Consider the following 19,253-nt stretch of genomic DNA (forward strand, 5'->3'; position numbering starts at 1 on the left):
ATTTGAGTTATCTCAAAATTTGGGGATGTAGGGCTGTAGTCAGGCTTACAGAACCTAAAAGGAAAACCATAGGTGAAAGAGGTATAGATTGCATATTTATTGGATATGCTGAATATTCTAAAGCATATAGATTCTATGTGCTAGAATCTAATGATTATGTTGCTGTGAACTCGGTTATAGAGTCACGAGATGCTATCTTTGATGAACAAAGGTTTACATCTATACCTAGGCCAAAGGACATGAATTCCATGTCGAAAGTCTCAGTTAATATTGAGGATATACCTTCAACTAGTACTGAAACTAGAAAGAGTACGAGAGTAAGAAAGGCTAAGTCATTTGGTGATGACTTTCAACTCTATTTGGTTGAAGGGTCAAGGAATGATATTGAATTTCAATATCAATATTGCCTTAATGTTGAGGAAGACCCAAAGACTTTTAGTGAAGCAATGGCTTCAAGGGATGCTGTATTCTGGAAAGAAGCAATCCAAAGTGAGATGGATTCCATCATGCAAAATAATACCTGGAAATTGGTTGACTTACCTCCTGGATGTAAGCCATTAGGATGTAAGATGATCTTTAGGAGAAAGATGAAAGTGGATGGTACTGTTGACAAGTACAAAGCCAGATTGGTTATCCAAGGTTTTAGGCAAAAGGAGGGTATTGATTTTTTCGATACATATGCTCCTGTTGCTAGGATATCCACTATTAGACTGTTGTTAGCACTTGCTGCTATCCACAATCTGATGATTCACCAAATGGATGTGAAAACTGCATTCTTAAATGGTGAATTGGATGAAGAGATATACATGAAACAACCTGAAGGGTTTGTTATGCCAGGAAATGAAAATAAGGTGTGTAAACTGATGAAATCTCTTTATGGCTTGAAACAAGCGCCTAAGCAATGGCATCAAAAATTTGATGAGGTTGTGTTGTCTAGTGGTTTTGTTATAAACCAAGCAGATAAATGTCTATACAGCAAGTTTGATACTCATGGCAAAGGAGTTATCATTTGTCTGTATGTAGACGACATGTTGATCTTTGGTACCGACCAAGATCAAGTTGATGAAACTAAGGCATTTTTGTCTTCTAAGTTTGATATGAAAGATATGGGGGAGGCGGATGTGATCTTAGGAATAAAGATCAAACGTGGAAACAATGGTATTTCCATCTCTCAATCACATTATATTGAGAAGATATTGGAGAAATTTAATTTTAAAGATTGTTCTCCGGTAAGTACTCCCATTGATCCTAACCTGAAGCTATTACCTAATAAAGGTGTAGCAGTGTCTCAACTTGAATACTCAAGGGCGATAGGATCACTCATGTATGCAATGATTAGTACTAGGCCTGATATAGCTTATGTTGTTGCTAAACTCAGTAGGTTTACAAGTAATCCTAGTTCTCATCATTGGCAAGCTATGAATAGAGTATTCAAATACTTAAAGGGAACCATTGACTATGGTTTGACATATACTGGATTTCCTTCGGTTATTGAAGGTTACTCTGATGCAAGTTGGATAACCAATATGGAGGATTATTCATCCACAAGTGGTTGGGTATTCCTCCTTGGAGGAGGTGCTATCTCTTGGGCATCCAAGAAACAGACCTGCATTACAAATTCAACAATGGAATCTGAATTTGTAGCTTTAGCAGCAGCTGGTAAACAAGCTGAGTGGCTAAGAAATCTGATCTATGAGATTCCATTGTGGCCCAAACCTATACCTCCCATGTCTATCAGGTGTGATAGTCAGGCAACTTTGGCTAAGGCATATAGTCAAGTGTATAATGGGAAGTCTAGACACTTGGGTGTTAGACACAACATGGTTCGGGAGTTAATCATGCATGGTGTGATATCAGTGAAGTTTGTGAAAACTCAGCATAATTTGGTCGATCATTTAACCAAAGGGTTAAGTAGAGATCTCGTGAAAAGGTCGGCTGTGGGATTAGGATTAAAGTCCATCTGAAATCTCTTATGTTAAGATACCCAATTCTCATCTAATATGACATTAGGTGCTGAATTCAATGTGGAAAGCTTAACATGTAGAGATTGGAACACATCATTGAAAGTATCCCAAAAGGAATGTGTTCGGTTCTGTAAGTTAAGGAGGTTGAAGTATAACTTCTCAATGGTTCTTTTGAAAAATTGCATTTACAGGTGCAAGAAAGAAAAGGACTACCTATATAAGCATGAAGTTTAGCCGCTTCAAGAAGCTGGGACTTGGCTTTGATATGCTTATGAAGGATAGGGACACAGGCTAGTAAAACTAGTGTCGAGCAAGAGTAATGTTATAAACTATTGTGCAGATTATCTTCATGTATTCATTATGAATAGAAAGGGTTCAATCCTTAGTGACACCCTGATATTCGAATATTTGAAACGTGTAATTTGCTAAGATGAAATTCAATCGTCACGATATTTCATCTATGCAGTAGTTTGTGGTATGTTATGACTTTGGTGATTTGATCGGTAATTACACTAAAATGGGGGAGGTTTGTTGGACATTTTAGTATAATTGATCTCTTTATTATGTTAAAATAAGAGTGCACGCTTGTTTTAATGTAATAACGAGATGTTCGGTTTAGGCAAAGGTTGGAAGTTACATGGAAGTTACTAAAACTTCCATCAACGGTTGGAAGTTACATGGAAGTTACTAAAACTTCCATCAACGGCAATTTTTAAAAATAAATAACTTCCATCAACCGCCAAAAACCACCTGTTCTATGATTATAAATAATCATCCTGGTTCAGAAAGCACAAGATGTGAAAAACATACAAGACCAAAACAAAACTCTTGAATTATAATCTTCTGATTTTATCCGATTGAACAATTTTGGTTGAACCCCGAAATTTGATTCAATCTGAAAGTGTTTATACACGACTTCAGATTTATCCAGGATTATCTCGATTTTCAAAATTAACCAACAGAAATTACTTAGAAAGATTCATAGAAGACAGAGAGAAGATGAAGGAAGGGCATACATCGGACACATTGAAGGACTTAACTTTTGATATCTTTGCATTTTCTACCACATGGTTTTCTCTAATAATTAATTGATCGATAAGAAAAATGAGTTTTTTAATCAAGTATAATAGTTGTTCAAAGAAGGTCAATCCGTCATAGGGTTCTGCATTTTCCCTGATCTTATAGGGCATGGTTCTCTATCTCGGAACTGGTTCAACGACAAAGAAATGTTGTCGACAAAATTGGTTTAATCATGTATATTAATATTTGTTCCGTTCCAATATAAACTCCAAATCATTCATTTTAATCCAGCGGTATCAATGGTAGTGGCTGTCCGTGACATTGTCCATGGCGGTGTCAAAGAAAAGAAGAAAACGTGTTCGTGAAAATGTTGCAACTAAAATTGGTAGTTGCTGAATAAGAAGATTAATGGATTTGGAAACATGGCGATAGAAGAGATGACTAGCAGAGAAAAACACTTATTTTTTATTTTTTCAAAAAAATAATAAAATACTGCTCTACCCCTAAAATGAATTAACTAAAACAAAATATACTTTTATTGTGTTGGAATATAGAATCAAACTTCATACACTAAAACTAATTAAAGAGGTAAGTATAGTACCATGATAATTAACTGAAACATTCAACATGAGTCTAGAAGTGGGGAACATGAGTCTAGTGGTTGCATTGGAGTAGTATATAAACTTCTCTCGGATAAAGTTCCCGGATGGATGAAAGATACTTTTATTGTGAGTTTATATAGTTAAGACATAGTGTTTTGTTATCTTTTGAACTCTTTTTTTTGGTTAAAATCATAACAATGTTATATGGTACAACTTATGGCTTTAGGACTCTACAAATAGTTGTTGGGTGTAACAAGAATTTTAATTTTTATTATTTTTATAATGTGTTTATCATTGAGATTATTACAATGTGTTTTTTTTTTGTTCTCAAATCTTCTCTTTGGTGGGGGTTGGGAGGGAGACAAGAGGAGAGGATCTTGTTGGCTTTGTTTGATTCTAAATCTAAAACGAGTTCTATGTTGCACAATGTTGGCTTTTACTATATTAAAAACACATTGTGATGTTTGTAGCCGCCACTATGTCAAATTAATTATTTAAAAATTTAAAATTTAACATAACACTAACATTTCTAACAGAAAATTGAAAAATAGACCAAAATGATATATTTAGAAAATTTTAAAATTTAATATAATAAAGCAAAATAACTGCGGAACATAATGAATCAAAAGTAATGTTAAGTCTTTGTAAGGTGACAACCATAGTTTAGAAAACCATAGCAAAATGAGAAAGGATTACTTAGTTATTGATAGAATATATGATAATATATTCTGAGTTTGTATACTTGTGATATATGTTAGGTGTAATCAGTTTGTATTTGATAGAATATCTTATCATATTATCAGAATATATGATAAGATATTCTATCAAATACAAACTTATTAGCTGGGTTAAAAATATATAATATATTATCATATATTTCATCAGTTATGTTGGATATCCCAACCATCATATGCACCCACTTTTGCCTGTACTTCTTCGCATGTATGCCCTTCCTCATCTTCTCTCTGTCTTCTATTATCATATTATTATTATTATTAATAAGTTTCCCTTCTTCATATCTAACAAGAAGCAATTGCAATTTTGCATAAGAAGAAGATGATGAAAATGATGTTTATTAGTATTACTGCTAAGGTGTAATTAAATCAAGGACAAATGTTTTGGGATATACAAAGTGTGGGTAGTGACATTGGTGCTGGGTGATGATATACATGACCCCATTTTATTTTTCCACTTTCAAGTTTCAACACGGATAATAATTAAATAAAAGCCACTAATTATGGTTTAGGCATTTTTTCTTGGGAGCTTCTTCAAATAAGTTTTTTCATAATTTCCTCTGACTCTCGAAGAATCTTCAGTCCTCCTTCGGATGAAATTGGGTTCGTGTTGCTTCCAGTAATGTGAAGTTGGGTTCAGTTTTCCATTTTATTATAAAGCTAACACCAACGCGTTTTTGTTTTTGGTTTTGCATTGCCCTGTTTTCCCACTAAATAGAATAAATTCATCCTAGCGTGTCTTACGAATTGGAGTCAGATGCTGCAATTAATAAGAGAAAATACTTGTACGTACTTGAACAAGATATGGTTTAACTTTTTCCATACATTTTTTTTACAACATTTCACGGTACTTAACAAACAACACCCACAAAGAGTTTCAAACTCATGCATACTAACTTTGTTAAAAGCCCACCATAATTACTCTTATAATATTTAAAAGTTATAAAATGTTCTGATTTTATTCCAATATAATTTTCAATAAGTTTTTTATTTTAAAATTGAAATGTCATTTTTTTTTTTACTTAGAGTAGGATTTGGACATCCAAATCTACTTGAATTATTTGCTTACATCAATTATATATACAACTTAATGTAAAAAAACATCATATTTTATCTTAGTTATATGTACAATTAATATAAAAAAATGTTATATTTACATCAATTAAAAAGTATGATCATAAGTTTAAATATGTCTAAGTCCAAAAATAATATATTATAACTTTGTGAGAACAAAAACATACTAAAAATTTTACATAATAAATTTTGTATATTTTTATACTTATGAGAGAAAAAAATATTTTAGCTTAAAAATTATTCATGCATTAGGGAAATAGTGCACACCGCATCTAAGAGTTTCCATCCCATACAATGCAAGAGCTGAGAGAAATTAACGTGTTAAATGTGTTTTGGTGAGATGAAGTGAACGGATTATTATATAACATCTTAATTTCTTCATTTTGTGATATATAAATGGAATTGCTATAAAGTAGTACTACTATTATTTTAGACATGTTAAATGAAATTGTGAAGACTTTGTACCTCGGTGATACAGTGGATGACTTTGACCGCTGACTAAAAGAAAGCCACATATTTCCCCCTTTGCATAATAAGGCTGATCAAGTTGGTATTTTTATTTTTATTTTTTATTATGCAAGTTGGTTTGTTATGTCCGAGTAATCACTGTTTGGATGATATGTATTTAATAATTGGTCTGTATGCCCCGCGTAAAATTAATGTCATGCAAGGAGTGTTGGGATTAAGTGATAATAATTTCAATAACATAATTCGAATTTGATTTCCATCATATATAAAATTTCATTAGCACAGTAATAAATATGAATCACAATGAGATTGATGTCTAACCCATTAACTTAAGAGACACTCCTTGACATCTGACTTAGGAAAAAAATATCATGGTACTAGACTTAGCACTTTAACTAGTTTTAGTGTATGAAGTTTGATTCTATATTCCAACAGACCAACCTACATTCCGGCATAATAATACTAAACATTTTTCTTCTAATGGCTGAAACATGTTCCGGTGCATCCAGATACGATGTGTTCATTAACTTCAGAGGGGAAGACACACGTTATGAATTTACTGGGCATCTCCACCAAGCTCTTTGTAAGAAGGGAATCCGTGCTTTCTTTGATGAAGAGGACCTTCAGACAGGAGACGAAATAACAACAAAACTTGAGGAGGCAATTAAAGGGTCGAGGATTGCCATCACTGTGTTCTCTAAAGGTTATGCTTCTTCCTCATTTTGCTTAAATGAACTTGCAACCATCCTTGGCTGCTACCGCGAGAAAACTCCACTGTTGGTTATTCCTGTCTTTTATAAGGTGGATCCTTCTGATGTAAGACACCAGCGAGGAAGTTATGAACAAGGATTGGATAGTCCTGAGAAAAGGTTACATCCTAACATGGAGAAATGGAGGACGGCTCTGCACGAAGTAGCAGGATTTTCTGGGCATCATTTCACAGATGGGTATCCCTCCTTACCAAGCTTTTGCTTTATAATTTTTGTTAAAATTGAAAGAGAAAATAAATGTCTATTAACCTTGACAAGATATGGATACAAGGGTTTTAGTTTAACTTCGCTACAACTATAATTTCTTGTTTGAAACAGAGCTGGATATGAATACAAGTTTATTGGGAAGATTGTTGATGATGTCTTCCGCAAGATTAATGAAGCTGAAGCAAGTATATATGTTGCGGATCGCCCGGTTGGATTAGACTCACTAGTGCTAGAAATAAGGGAACGTTTGGAGGCTGAATCTAGTGATGCTATCTCCATGATAGGGATCCACGGAATGGGCGGGGTAGGAAAATCAACACTTGCTCGACAAGTTTATAATTTGCATACTAATCAATTTGATTATTCGTGTTTCCTACAAAACGTGAGAGAAGAATCAAACAGACACGGGTTAAAACGCCTACAAAGCATCCTTCTTTCACAAATACTTAAGCAGGGCATCAACTTAGCAAGTGAGCAACAAGGAACTTCGATGATAAAAAAACAGCTCAGAGGAAAGAAGGTTCTCTTAGTTCTAGATGATGTTGATGAGCACAAGCAATTACAGGCATTTGTTGGAAAATCTGTTTGGCCTGAGTCTGAGTCTGAGTCTAAGTCTGGCACCAGATTGGTTCTGATCATCACCACTCGGGACAAACAACTCCTAACATCTTATGGGTTCAAAAGAACATATGAGGTGAAAAATTTGAGTACAAACGATGCTATCCAATTGCTTAAACAGAAAGCTTTTAAAACATATGATGAAGTTGATCAAAATTACAAGCAGGTCTTGAATGATGTAGTAACTTGGACTTCTGGCCTTCCATTGGCTTTGGAAGTGATAGGTTCAAACCTGTTTGGAAAAAGTACTAAAGAATGGGAATCAGCTATCAAACAATATCAAAGAATTCCCAATAAGGAAATCTTGAAGATACTTCAAGTAAGCTTTGATGCTTTGGAGGAAGAAGAAAAAAGTGTTTTTCTTGACATTACTTGTTGCTTGAAAGACTATAAATGCAGAGAGATTGAAGATATACTTCACAGTCTCTATGATAACTGCATGAAATACCATATTGGGGTGCTTCTTGACAAGTCTCTCATTAAGATTAGAGATGATAAAGTTACATTGCATGACTTGATTGAGAACATGGGTAAAGAGATTGACAGGCAGAAATCACCGAAAGAGGCAGGCAAGCGGAGGAGATTATGGTTACAGAAAGATATAATTCAAGTTTTAAAAGACAACTCGGTGAGTGAGACACATGAATGATTTAGCTTCTTATCTTGATTCATCATAGATATATCTTACAAACGTATAACTTGTATTGTGGTTGATTTGTGTCTTTTGCATTAACAGGGGACCAGTGAAGTTAAAATCATTTGTCTGGATTTCCCCATATCTGACAAACAAAAAACAATAGAATGGGATGGAAATGCCTTAAAGGAGATGAAAAACCTTAAAGCACTTATTATCAGAAACGGTATTTTATCCCAAGCTCCCAATTATCTACCAGAAAGTTTGAGGATATTAGAATGGCACACACATCCTTTCCATTGTCCACCGCCTGATTTTGATACAACGAAGCTTGCTATACGCGACTTGGAATAGTTCCATCCCGTCATTGGGGTGTGGTGGCATATCGAAGGCAAGTTTAAAGAATACATTTTCTTTGTAAATTAATAAATTCAAAGCAGTATTATTCATTCAGTTCTGTTTTACTTTTTCCATCATTTTCTTTTTGCAGAAGTTGATGTATCTAACTATCTAAGGGTTTTGGATACCTGATGCATCTGGTCTCTCAAATTTGAAGGAATTTTCATTTGAATATTGTGAGAATTTAATTATAGTTCACGAGTCAATTGGTTTTCTGGATAAACTTTAAATATTGAGTGCTGGTTGTTACCGCAAACTTAGGAGTTTTCTACCCTTCAAGTGATGGATTGAATGAATGAAACAACTGTGACTCTACATCTTTTTATACAAACACAATGATGCATGCAAATGAAATTTTGGGAAGAATTTGCAATGGGATTTCCATGGTTTAATATTTTCCTCTTGGTTTTGAGAATAATTCCTTTTTGGTTTGAATAGGTCGTCTAGGGGATTGCTTTCTACAATTCTGGTGGGTTCAACTTCGAATGAAGGAAAACAATGCTTTAATTTTTCTGCAATAATCTTGATTTAGTTTGTGTTTTTAAATACAAACTAAATTGAAATGAACCAAAATGTTTAAAATTGTCTAATTTGTCTTCTTTATAGTTATAGTAGCTGACATTAAGCTTTTCATTAGGTAAATCACATGTTTAGGTTGAATTTCTTATTTATGTAGTAAACTCTCTATGAAGAAATTACAAATATTTACGATTAAACACAACAAAAAAGGAAAATAATTTCAACAGAGAAGATGAAATAATCTTGGAATAAGTTTTTTTTTTATATCTATCAATAGCTTTCTTTAAAGAAAGATGTAAATAATTTTAACAGAAGATAATATATATATATATATATATATATATATATATATATATATATATATATTATAAGACAGAAAAGCCAACTTTCTCGTTTGTTTTAATTAATTCATTTTAGGGGTATAGCAGTATTTTATTACTTTTTTGAAAAAAATAAAAATAAGTATTTTTCTCTGCTAGTCATCTCTTCTATCCTCGTGTTTCCAAATCCATTAATCTTCTTATTCAGCAACTACCAATTTTAGTTGCAACATTTTCTTGAACACGTTTTCTTCTTCTTCTTTTTTTACACACCACCATGGACAATGTCACCGACACTGGATTAAAATGAATGATTTGGAGTTTATATTGGAACGGAACAAATATTAATATACATGATTAAACCAATTTTGTCCACAACATTTCTTTGTCGTTGAACCAGTTCCGAGATCGAGAACCATGCCCTATAAGATCAGGGAAAATGCAGAACCCTATGACGGATTGACCTTCTTTGAACAACTATTATACTTGATTAAAAAACTCATTTTTCTTATCGATCAATTAATTATTTGAGAAAACCATGTGGTAGAAAATGCAAAGATATCAAAAGTTAAGCTAAGCATTATCTTAGTCTTGTATGCGAGGAAAAGGAACAAGAGAACATCAGTGAATTGAAGTAGACGAAAGGAACAAGATGTATCAACCAATTGGGTTAGATTTCCTGGGTAGACATTAAATTACTAAAACAAGCCTAAAATGAATTAATTAGAACAAATAAGAAAATTTTCTGTATATTCACAATTAAAACTGGCACATGCAACTTCCAAATAGTTCCATTCATTTTCAAAAAGCACCTCATACACATGTAGATTAGAAGATACGTATGATCCCATCCCATCAAGAACATGACACAATGAAGGGAACATTTATTGCCATTGATGAACATGGGATGAAAAAAATCCAGATCCATTATCCATAGGTGCAATAAGAAGAAAAAGAACTTTGTCAGGTGATACAAAACCAAAAAGAACTTGAAGGTCCCTTTGCTTTGGTGATTGAACCACTATATATTACTCCTGGAAAATGATAGTGTTTCCGGCCTCATGCAGATCCTGCAATTAGTTATAAAGGAATTCATAAGCTTGCCAACGTTAAGTACACTACATATTATTAAATCAAATGCATTAAGAACAGGACATAAGCTGATTTAGGAGCATGCTTATACATAATACATGAGGAAGTCAAGGATATCCAACCTCTTGCCAAGAAATGTTTTCAGTATGATTGACTCCCTCTAATTTCCAAAAGATGCTCGCAACAAGTCGCATCTTTAAAAACTGAAATTCTTTGATACATTCATGAAGAATTCTGAAATTATTATCAATCCGTCTAAATCTTTCACATGAACAAACTGCATGAAACCTTTTGAAAAAATAATAGATGGTTGCATCCTTAGGCACAAAGCCGTTCTACCTTTGAAGATACTATTGAACCCGCTTTTTCTTCACCATCTTCCTGTTTTAGCCATTGCTACCCTTTCCATCCAAAAGCTATAATATCAGTCAGTTCTGGTAACATGACAGTGCTACTTGGTAACTGAACAACTCCACAACTAGACAGACATGCTTATGGGAGTGTACTGCAAATGAAGTTCCCTTACATTTTCCATCTTTTCTGATATTTTTGGAAAACTTGATGGTTGGAAAACTTCTAAGCTTGATGCAACCAAAAGCACTCAATATTTTAAGCTTACCTAGAAATTAGACAAATCGAATCATGAGCTGTAATTAAATTCTGACAATATTCAAATGAAGGTTTCTCAAAATTTGGTTAAACAGATATATGTCTGGTATCTTTGTTAAACCTTTTCGCTTGAAAATTTCAAACGCTTCACATTCACGAACTTCTGCAAAGAAAATTAAAATAAAACAGAAGAAAGAAACAAGTGAATGAATAGCCGTAAAGTGAATTTATTAATTTACAAGATGAGGAAAATTTACTCATTAAACTTACCGTCAATAAGTTGGTCAACTCAGTTGTAGAAATACGACTGCAGGGTAACTTGCATATGGCAAGTTCCTTTGGATGAAAATCAGATGGTAAACAATGTGACGGATATCCCCACCATTCAAATACTCTCAAACTATTTGGAAGATATTCCGGACCTTTGGAAAAATTACCATTTTTAATAATAAGTGTTTTGAGGTTTTGCATATTTTGGAAAGCTGTTCCATCCCATTGTACTATTTCTTCTTCATCAAATATGGGGTAATCCAGACATATGATTTCAATTTTGCTAGTTGCCTGTCAATGCAAAAGGCATGAATCAACCATAATACAAGTATATGTAACTATGCAAGACCTCAATACAAATATTCATGGAAAAATCATAAAAGAAAAATAAATATATCAAAATACTAAATCAAACCATTCATGAGTTTCACTCACCGTGTTGTATCCTAAAACTTCCCTTACATCTTCCAATGACCACAATCTCCTGCGCTCACCTGGCTTTGTCATTGATTCCTGTTGGACAATCTCTTCAGCAATCATGTCATGCATTGTAATTGTATCATTACAAGGCTCTGTACCATGACTAATGTATACTAGAGATTTGTCAACCAAAACGTCAATATAATACTTCATGCAGTGACCATAATGAGCATGAAGTATATTTTGAACCTCTGTCAATTCATATCCTTTGAAACAACAAGCGATGTCAAGAAGAACATTCTTTTCTTTTTCCTTCAAAGAATCAAAGATTACTTTAAGTATCATTTTGATTGGCCTTTTCAGACTTCTTTCAAATTCTTCCAAAGTAGATTTCCATTCTTTTACACTTTTTCCAAATAAGTTGGAAGCTAATATTTCCAAAGTCAATGGAAGACTAGAAGCATAAGTTACTGCACGATTTAAGAGCTTCTCATACCTTGGATCGAAGTAATGCATCTTAAAAGCTTTCCATTTAAGCAATTGAAGAGCATCGTCCGTATTCAATTTCTTCACCTCATATGTTCTATTAACGTCATAAGATGTTAGCAGTTGTTTGTCTTGTGTTGTGATTATGACTTTGCTGCCAGGACCAAACCAAGCAAGTTTTCCAGTAACTTCTTGCAATTTCTCAGGCTTGTCAACATCATCTAGAACCATGAGAACCTTCTTCTGCTGGAGCCTATGCCGTTGCACCTTTGAACTCACTTGTTGGGCACTTGTAATGTCCTTCTCTCCAAGTATTTTCGAAAGAATGATGTTTTGGAGGTGACGTAACCCATGTTTTTTAGATTTTTCTCTCACGTTTTCAATAAAACAGGAAGCATCAAAATGGTCAGAAATTTTATTATAAACTTCTCGTGCAAGTGTTGATTTCCCTACACCATCAATTCCATGGATCCCTAACCTGTAGACACCATCATCACGTCCAACATCCAAAAGTTTCCTTACTTCCAGCACTTTTGACCGTAATCCAACCGGGTAATGAGCAGGATTAATCTTACTGGAGACCCACTCAACTATCTCCCCAATAAAGTCGTATTCATATCGAGCTCTGCTTCAAACAAAAGTTTTAAGTGAAGTTAAACCAAGCCTTGTATCCATGTCCTGATACATAAGTTGTCAAGATTAACATTTTTTTTCTATAAATTTTAACACCAAATCATTAAACAAAGCCAAACTTAATCCAAGAAAAATTATAAAGTAAAAAAGATTGGTAAGGTGGAGTACCCATGTTTGATTTTAAAGTCGGACAAGTTAGCTACTTGATGCAGAGCCATCTTCCATTTCTCCAACTTCTCCATGCTATGCTTTAAACTCTCCTCATGTTTCACCAAGGCTTCTCCATAACTACCTTCCTGCAGTCGCACCTGAGAATGATCCACATTATAAAAGACTGGTAAAACCAACAGTCTTTTTCTCTTAAGGCAGTCAAGGATGGTTGCAAGTTCGTCTAAACAAAAGGAGGAGGAAGCATAGTTTATAGAGAGCACAATGATGGCAATCCTGGACTCTTCAATTGCCTGAACAATTTCCTGTGTTATTTCTTCTCCTCTCTTAAGATCTTCATCAATGAAAGTGTGGATTCCGATGTCATGAAGAGCTTTGTAGAGATAGCCAGTAAAACCATGGAGTGTGTCTGAGCCTCTGAAGCTGAGGAACACATCATAGTTGAATGCTTCTGAATATGACTCTAGTCCAACTGGATAATCCCCAACATGGAAAGCATCCTGTTTAATCTTGCTAGAGACCAATTCAACTATCCTGGTAATAAACTCGTATTCATATCCATCCCTATTCAAACAGAGAAATTTGTGTTAAGTCAAACTAAATGTCACATATCCATTTCTTGATATGTATGTTTTTCAAGGTTAACAAATATCTTGAACTCTTTAAATTTTAACATTAAAGTAGCATTAGACAAGTGAAAATTAATTAATGGAATTAAAGTAAATTAAGTTAAAAGATTGGCGAGGAAGACCCTTGTTTGAAATGATAGCCTGAGATGTTAGCTGTTTCATGCAGAGCCATCTTCCATTTCTCCAGTTTCTCCATGTTATGCTCCAACCCGTCCATTTTAGCTTTGAACTTCGTTTCATGATTAGCCAATGCTTCTCCAAAACTACCTCTATGGTATCGAATATTAGAAGGATCCACCTTGTAAAAAATTGGCAAAACCAACAAACGTTTTCTCTTAACGCACTCAAGGATGTAAGCAAGTACGTTTAAGCAAAATGAGGAAGATGCATAGTTCTGAGAGAGAACGATGATGAAAAATCTGGAGTTTTCAATTTTCTTCTCAAGTTCTGACATTATTTCGTCACCTCTCTGGAGCTCCTCATCATCAACGAAGGTGTGAATTTCACTGTCATGAAGGGCTCTGCAGAGATTGCCAGTGAAACTGTAACGAGTATCTTCTCCTCTGAAGCTGAGGAACACATCATTGGTGAAGGAAGATGATGATGGCACATCTATGAAACATGAGAAGAAAAAGATTAGTATGATTGTGGATGGAGTGTTGGAGTTCAAAATTTCTAATCTTAAGTTTCAAAGTAGCTTGTAAGTAGACAGTCAAAAAAATAACTCGTAAATACAATATATTGATTTTAAAAATGTTCTTTTTCTCCCAAAACTTTCTTTAAAAAAAAACATTTTTTAAAATATTGGTTTTACAAGAAAAAATAAGATGTGAATACTAGTTTCAAAAGAATGATTAAATAAAATAATAAATTAAAATCATTATAAAACATATCCAAATCAGAATAATTGAATTGCCTTCACCGTGTGATAGTACACCTTTAATCACGTCTTCATAATCAGTTCCCCTTTTTCTTTTCCTGATTCCTGTCCTGAGTGATGGTTCTAAATCGTGTTTATATACCCAACGATACGCATATTTCTTCACCTCAACATCCAAATCTTGGCCATAAAGATCTCTGAATCTACTTTCCACTTTCAACTCATCAAAATTAGAGACATCAAAATGTGATCGAGGGTAATAGAATAGCCACAAGTGATCCGATTCATCCGTGACTAGATCTTCACGGAAAAGAACCGGAATATAAAGAGATGGACGTTCTTTCTTTCTTTGTTCCATGTCTGGAGGGGGCATTCTTCTTTCTTTGTGTACCACAAAGATTACACAACACGCAATTCCTATCCAATTATCGTCAAGCTGCATAAAGTGAGATCTGTCTATGTTTATGACATTGCCCATGCCTAAATGCTGTTCGTCGAACCACCTTGGCATTTCACTTCCTGGAATAATACTTGAAATGAATGGAACCCACTGCGGCTTTAAATGGCCAGAAGGATGATGAAGAAAGGAAATAGCAGTGAAGAGCTGAACTATTTGCATCATCCATGAGAAACAATTGTTGGTGCAGCAATCTCTCTCAACTAATTCTGGGCAGTTGAAAATATTTAATCCCAATCCATATTCATCTTCTTCAACAGAACTCCATTTCTCCCAAGGCTGATCAGTTCGTGAAGGGAGGTCAGGCAAATATTTCAATCTCTTGCAGTGTTGTAACTTTAAACAGACCAGTTTGGAAAGCTTCTTGAGGTTGGGCAGTGTAGCAAAATTGTTACCACTTAAATCTAGCCTTTCTAAGAAACATATAATTCCAATAGCATCAGGGATTTCAACTAAATTACAGAAACTTAGATCAAGTTGACGCATCCATGGAAATATTGGGGAGGAAGGCATTAACCAACTAACTGATTTTTTACGTACTCTGGAGTAGGAAGATGTTGATTGGAAATGAATAGGAGCTCCATCTATATCAATCTTCTTCAATTGCTCTGCATCCCTTAGTTCATATAATAACTGGCTGTTGTACAGTTTTGAACAGCCAGAGAGATCCAGACATTCAAGAGAATTGAGGCGTAGTATGCTATTGGGGAAGCTTACTAGATTTTTGCAGTTTGTCAAATTCAATCTTCCGAGCTTTTTTAGAAGACCGATGGATGGATCAATGTGTCTGAGTTTTTGACATCCTTCGAGATCTAGATTTTTAAGAATTAGGTCCTCTCCAAATCGTGGCAACTTGATAAGACTTTTGCAATTTCTCAAATTCAGATAAGTAAGCTTTTGTGAAAGAACAATGGAAAGACCGATATCTTCGAGTTGTATACATCCTTTGAGATCAAGACCCTCAAGATATAGGGCATCTCCAATATATGGCATTTTAATTAGATTTTTGGAGCCAGAGAGATCCAAACGCCTCAAATTGCGTAGAGGCTACAATGCAAGGCCAATAGTAGAAAACAAAATTAATAATGACATTCAGCCTTTCTTTTGTTTCTTTAATTAAATAGAGAAAAAGGAATTATCATAAGAAAGTTTGCCTTTTTATTTATTTATTTAAATGAAAACAATATAGAAAAATAATAATAATAATTGATACTACCTTTGTGCCTTCCCAAAGTTGTTTGATGTTGCTGTGAGGCAGAATCAACTCAACAAGTTTGTCCGGCTCAAAACTTGGTGGCAAACACTCAAAAGGATACTTTTCCCAAACAAGATATCCTAATTCATTGGAAAGCTTAGCAAGTGTTCCTGAAAAATTGATTTCGAAGCCAACGTTCCAATATTGAAATTTGAGAAGCTTAAGGCTACTCATTGTTGATAGAGCATCGACCATCATTGTCATTGTTGGAAGAAAGTAAGAGTTTTCTTTAAGAACTATGGCTTCAACATTTTTTGCTGCCTTGAACATTGGAAAGAGGAAAGAAAATGTTAGATATTTAAAAGTATTTACAAATTCTAGAATAATAGTAGGACTTTATATTTAAAAATTATTTTACCTTATTATTTGACAAAACATTGTGAAGATCTCTGAAATCCCACAACCTACTCCACTTCTATGGCTTCCCAGGTGATTGTACTCTAACAATATACTTGCCCAAATGGCACAACAAGTCATGCATTCCAATTTTCTCATCCATGGTTATAAGTGATTTATCAACGAGAACTTGTAGATCATATTCGGGATTAAATCCACGAAAATCTAGAACTTCCTTCACATATTTCACATCACAATCGTTGAAGAAACATGCAATATCTAGAAATATTTCCTTGTGTGTATCCTCTAATTGATCAAAACTTATTCGCAACACATTCATAATACTTTTACTTTTATTTTCTCTTAACGAAACCAATGCACTCCTCCAATAAAAGATATCTTTATCAAACAAAGATGATCCTATTTCTTCAATTGCTAAGGGATGACCTTGACAATGTGATAGTACATCAGAAGTCAACTTTTCAAACTCACTCATAATATAATTATTTTTAAATGCTTTTTTGCAAAACAATCGAAGAGCATCATTGTCTTTCAATGGCTCCACTTTGTAAATAACATCTACTCCATGTGCCTTCAATATTTGTTGATCCCTAGAAATTATAATGACTATGCTCCCTTTACCTAGGCATTTACGTAACAGATCATTTCTACCCCCTGTAAACATATCAAGCTGTTTATCTTGATCAACATTGTCAAGAACTATAAGTGCCTTTGCATTGAGTAGGCTCTTCCGTGCCAGAAGTGTTCCATCAGATACATTGTAAATATCTAGATTTCTTTCATTTAGAAATTGAGAAAGTAATTGCTTTTGTACACCTAATGTACCTTCACGTTGATAAAGTTTGCTTACGTCATCAATATAACGACAATAATTAAATTCATGAGAGAATCTTTCATATAAAGCATGACCAAGAGTGGACTTTCCTATTCCACCCATCCCAGTAATTCCAACAACTCGAACATCATCATTATCCGGCCCCAGACATATTAGCTGCTCTGATAATTTAGCCAAATGAGATTCCATCCCAACTAGATTATTATCATGTGGAAGAGTTAAAATTTTGGAACCCAAGATAATTTTTATCTGCTGAACAATTTCTTCAATCACCTCATGTTGTTGCCTAAAAGTTTAAAGAAAACAAAGAATGACAAATCATCACCTAAGGGAACCAAAACAGAGCGTACATGCATAGAAGAATACAATAACATATATAGTACTTTTTTCATTTTTAAAATATTATTTGTATTAAACATGTATAATAAATGTTGACCCAATCTCCAGTTTAAAGGTTGTAATAAGTAATACATTCAAGATAACAGCATTAGTAAGAAATGATAAAAATATATTGTATATGCACGTAACAAACCAACAGAAGATTACTTACTTATTTCTGATATCGCAACCAGAGAGACTGGCTACTTGTTCCAGAACTTCTCTCCATGTTTTAATTTCCTTCTCTTGGAACCTGGAACTTTGTTGGTGTTGGGCAAAGGCTTTCTCATAGTCTCCACTCTGTTTTCCCACTTGTGATGGATCAACATCATAAAAAATAGGCAGAAGAGGTCTGTGTGATGTTTGAATGCAATCCCAGATATGTGCTAGTTCACGCAGGCACCAAGTTGAGGAAGCATAGTCCTTGGAAAAGACAACAACGAAAACATGAGACCCTTCAATGGCTCGTATTAGCTCTGGTGCTATGGATTCGCCTTTCCTGATATCTTTATCATCTTTGAAGGCCTCGATGCCTTGTTTTTTCAGAGCTTCAAAAAGAAAACCGGTGAAGCTGTTGCTTGTGTCTTCACCGCGGAAGCTCACAAACACGTCAAACGAAGAAGAAGAGGTGCATTGGATGATGGCATTAGAAGTAGAAGCCATTTCAATTGCAAAACTGTGAAGGAAGAAGAACAAGTGTTTGTGGATACAAATAATGTATCAAGAAATATAAATACGCAGAGTTCAAGTGAAAGTGTCAGCTAGTGTACCCACTTGCTAATGAATGGAGGGTTCAGATGATGTGAGTGGGCTCATGTCACATATCTAACGGTGACGAAGGGAGGTTGGAAAACGAGTTATGGATTTTCCCCTAATAATTGAATGAAAACTTTGTACGGTTGATGTTGCTGCTTCGTCATTTCGTCGGTGCTTCCTATCAGACTATTTTTTTCATGTTTTTATGTGTTTTTTTTTTCCTTGTATTCTTATTGTTGGCTCCTCGTAAGTATAAAATCAGACAATATTATTTTCTAATTGTTACCTTCTCAAAATATCTGGTTACTGAGTTTGTTACTTAAATTTAGGTTTTTTGTTTTTAATTAAGCCATGAAATATTGAAATGTGTTATTAAAGGAATGCTCTTAAAAGGATTATCAAAATTATTTTTTTTTAAGAAAAGGATTATTAATATCTTAATATTTAGGTATATTTAGTTATTCATATGTGTAATGCATATATTTACGTCTAGTTTTATATGAAGTTCCTTGGGACGAAATTAAATTGCTAGAGTATTCACTTTTTCAAAACGTCCATTTTACTTCATGCTAAATCAAGTTTGGTTTCTTTTTTCACTTTTTTCATAGCTCTGTTTTTCACCCAAAATTAAAATAAGTTGCTCTTAGCGTGATTGATGACTTGCGTTCAGTTTGTAACATTTTGTTGTAACTTAAGATA

At 34.1% G+C, this 19,253-nt stretch overlaps 2 protein-coding genes and 1 pseudogene across 3 annotated transcripts; 1 reads left to right on the plus strand and 2 right to left on the minus strand.

Annotated features, from left to right (window-relative positions):
• Window positions 1-6,133: 6,133 nt before the first annotated feature.
• On the plus strand, window positions 6,134-8,888 carry LOC114417041 (TMV resistance protein N-like). Of its 2 annotated transcripts, XM_028382134.1 has the most exons (4): window positions 6,134-6,809; window positions 6,951-8,085; window positions 8,194-8,482; window positions 8,582-8,888. In XM_028382134.1, the coding sequence occupies exons 1-3, from the start codon at window positions 6,271-6,273 to the stop codon at window positions 8,443-8,445; spliced, it is 1,926 nt and encodes a 641-aa protein (XP_028237935.1). In that variant the 5' UTR covers window positions 6,134-6,270; the 3' UTR covers window positions 8,446-8,482; window positions 8,582-8,888. The 2 variants fall into 2 exon arrangements, with proteins under 2 accessions (XP_028237935.1, XP_028237934.1); XM_028382133.1 differs by having other exon boundaries at window positions 8,194-8,888.
• Window positions 8,889-10,062: 1,174 nt separating this feature from the next.
• Window positions 10,063-18,080, minus strand: LOC114417038 (annotated as a pseudogene).
• Window positions 17,738-18,518, minus strand: LOC114416305 (toll/interleukin-1 receptor-like protein; the record flags this gene model as incomplete). The annotated part of the gene is made up of 1 exon (XM_028381169.1): window positions 17,738-18,518. A coding segment is annotated over one exon (552 nt), but the record flags the coding sequence as incomplete, so codon positions are not given.
• Window positions 18,519-19,253: the final 735 nt, after the last annotated feature.

This window comes from Glycine soja, chromosome 6 (assembly GCF_004193775.1).
Source record: "Glycine soja cultivar W05 chromosome 6, ASM419377v2, whole genome shotgun sequence".
Taxonomy (NCBI): Eukaryota; Viridiplantae; Streptophyta; class Magnoliopsida; order Fabales; family Fabaceae; genus Glycine; species Glycine soja.

What these genes read in the sequence shown, in the direction of transcription:
- LOC114417041 (XM_028382133.1), top strand. Translation starts at nt 6,271, where the DNA reads ATGAAGTTTGATTCTATATTCCAACAGACCAACCTACATTCCGGCATA. An exon ending in GGGCATCATTTCACAGATGG is followed by an intron (nt 6,810 to 6,950) that starts GTATCCCTCCTT and finishes TGTTTGAAACAG; the next exon opens with AGCTGGATATGAATACAAGT. An exon ending in AAGTTTTAAAAGACAACTCG is followed by an intron (nt 8,086 to 8,193) that starts GTGAGTGAGACA and finishes TTGCATTAACAG; the next exon opens with GGGACCAGTGAAGTTAAAAT.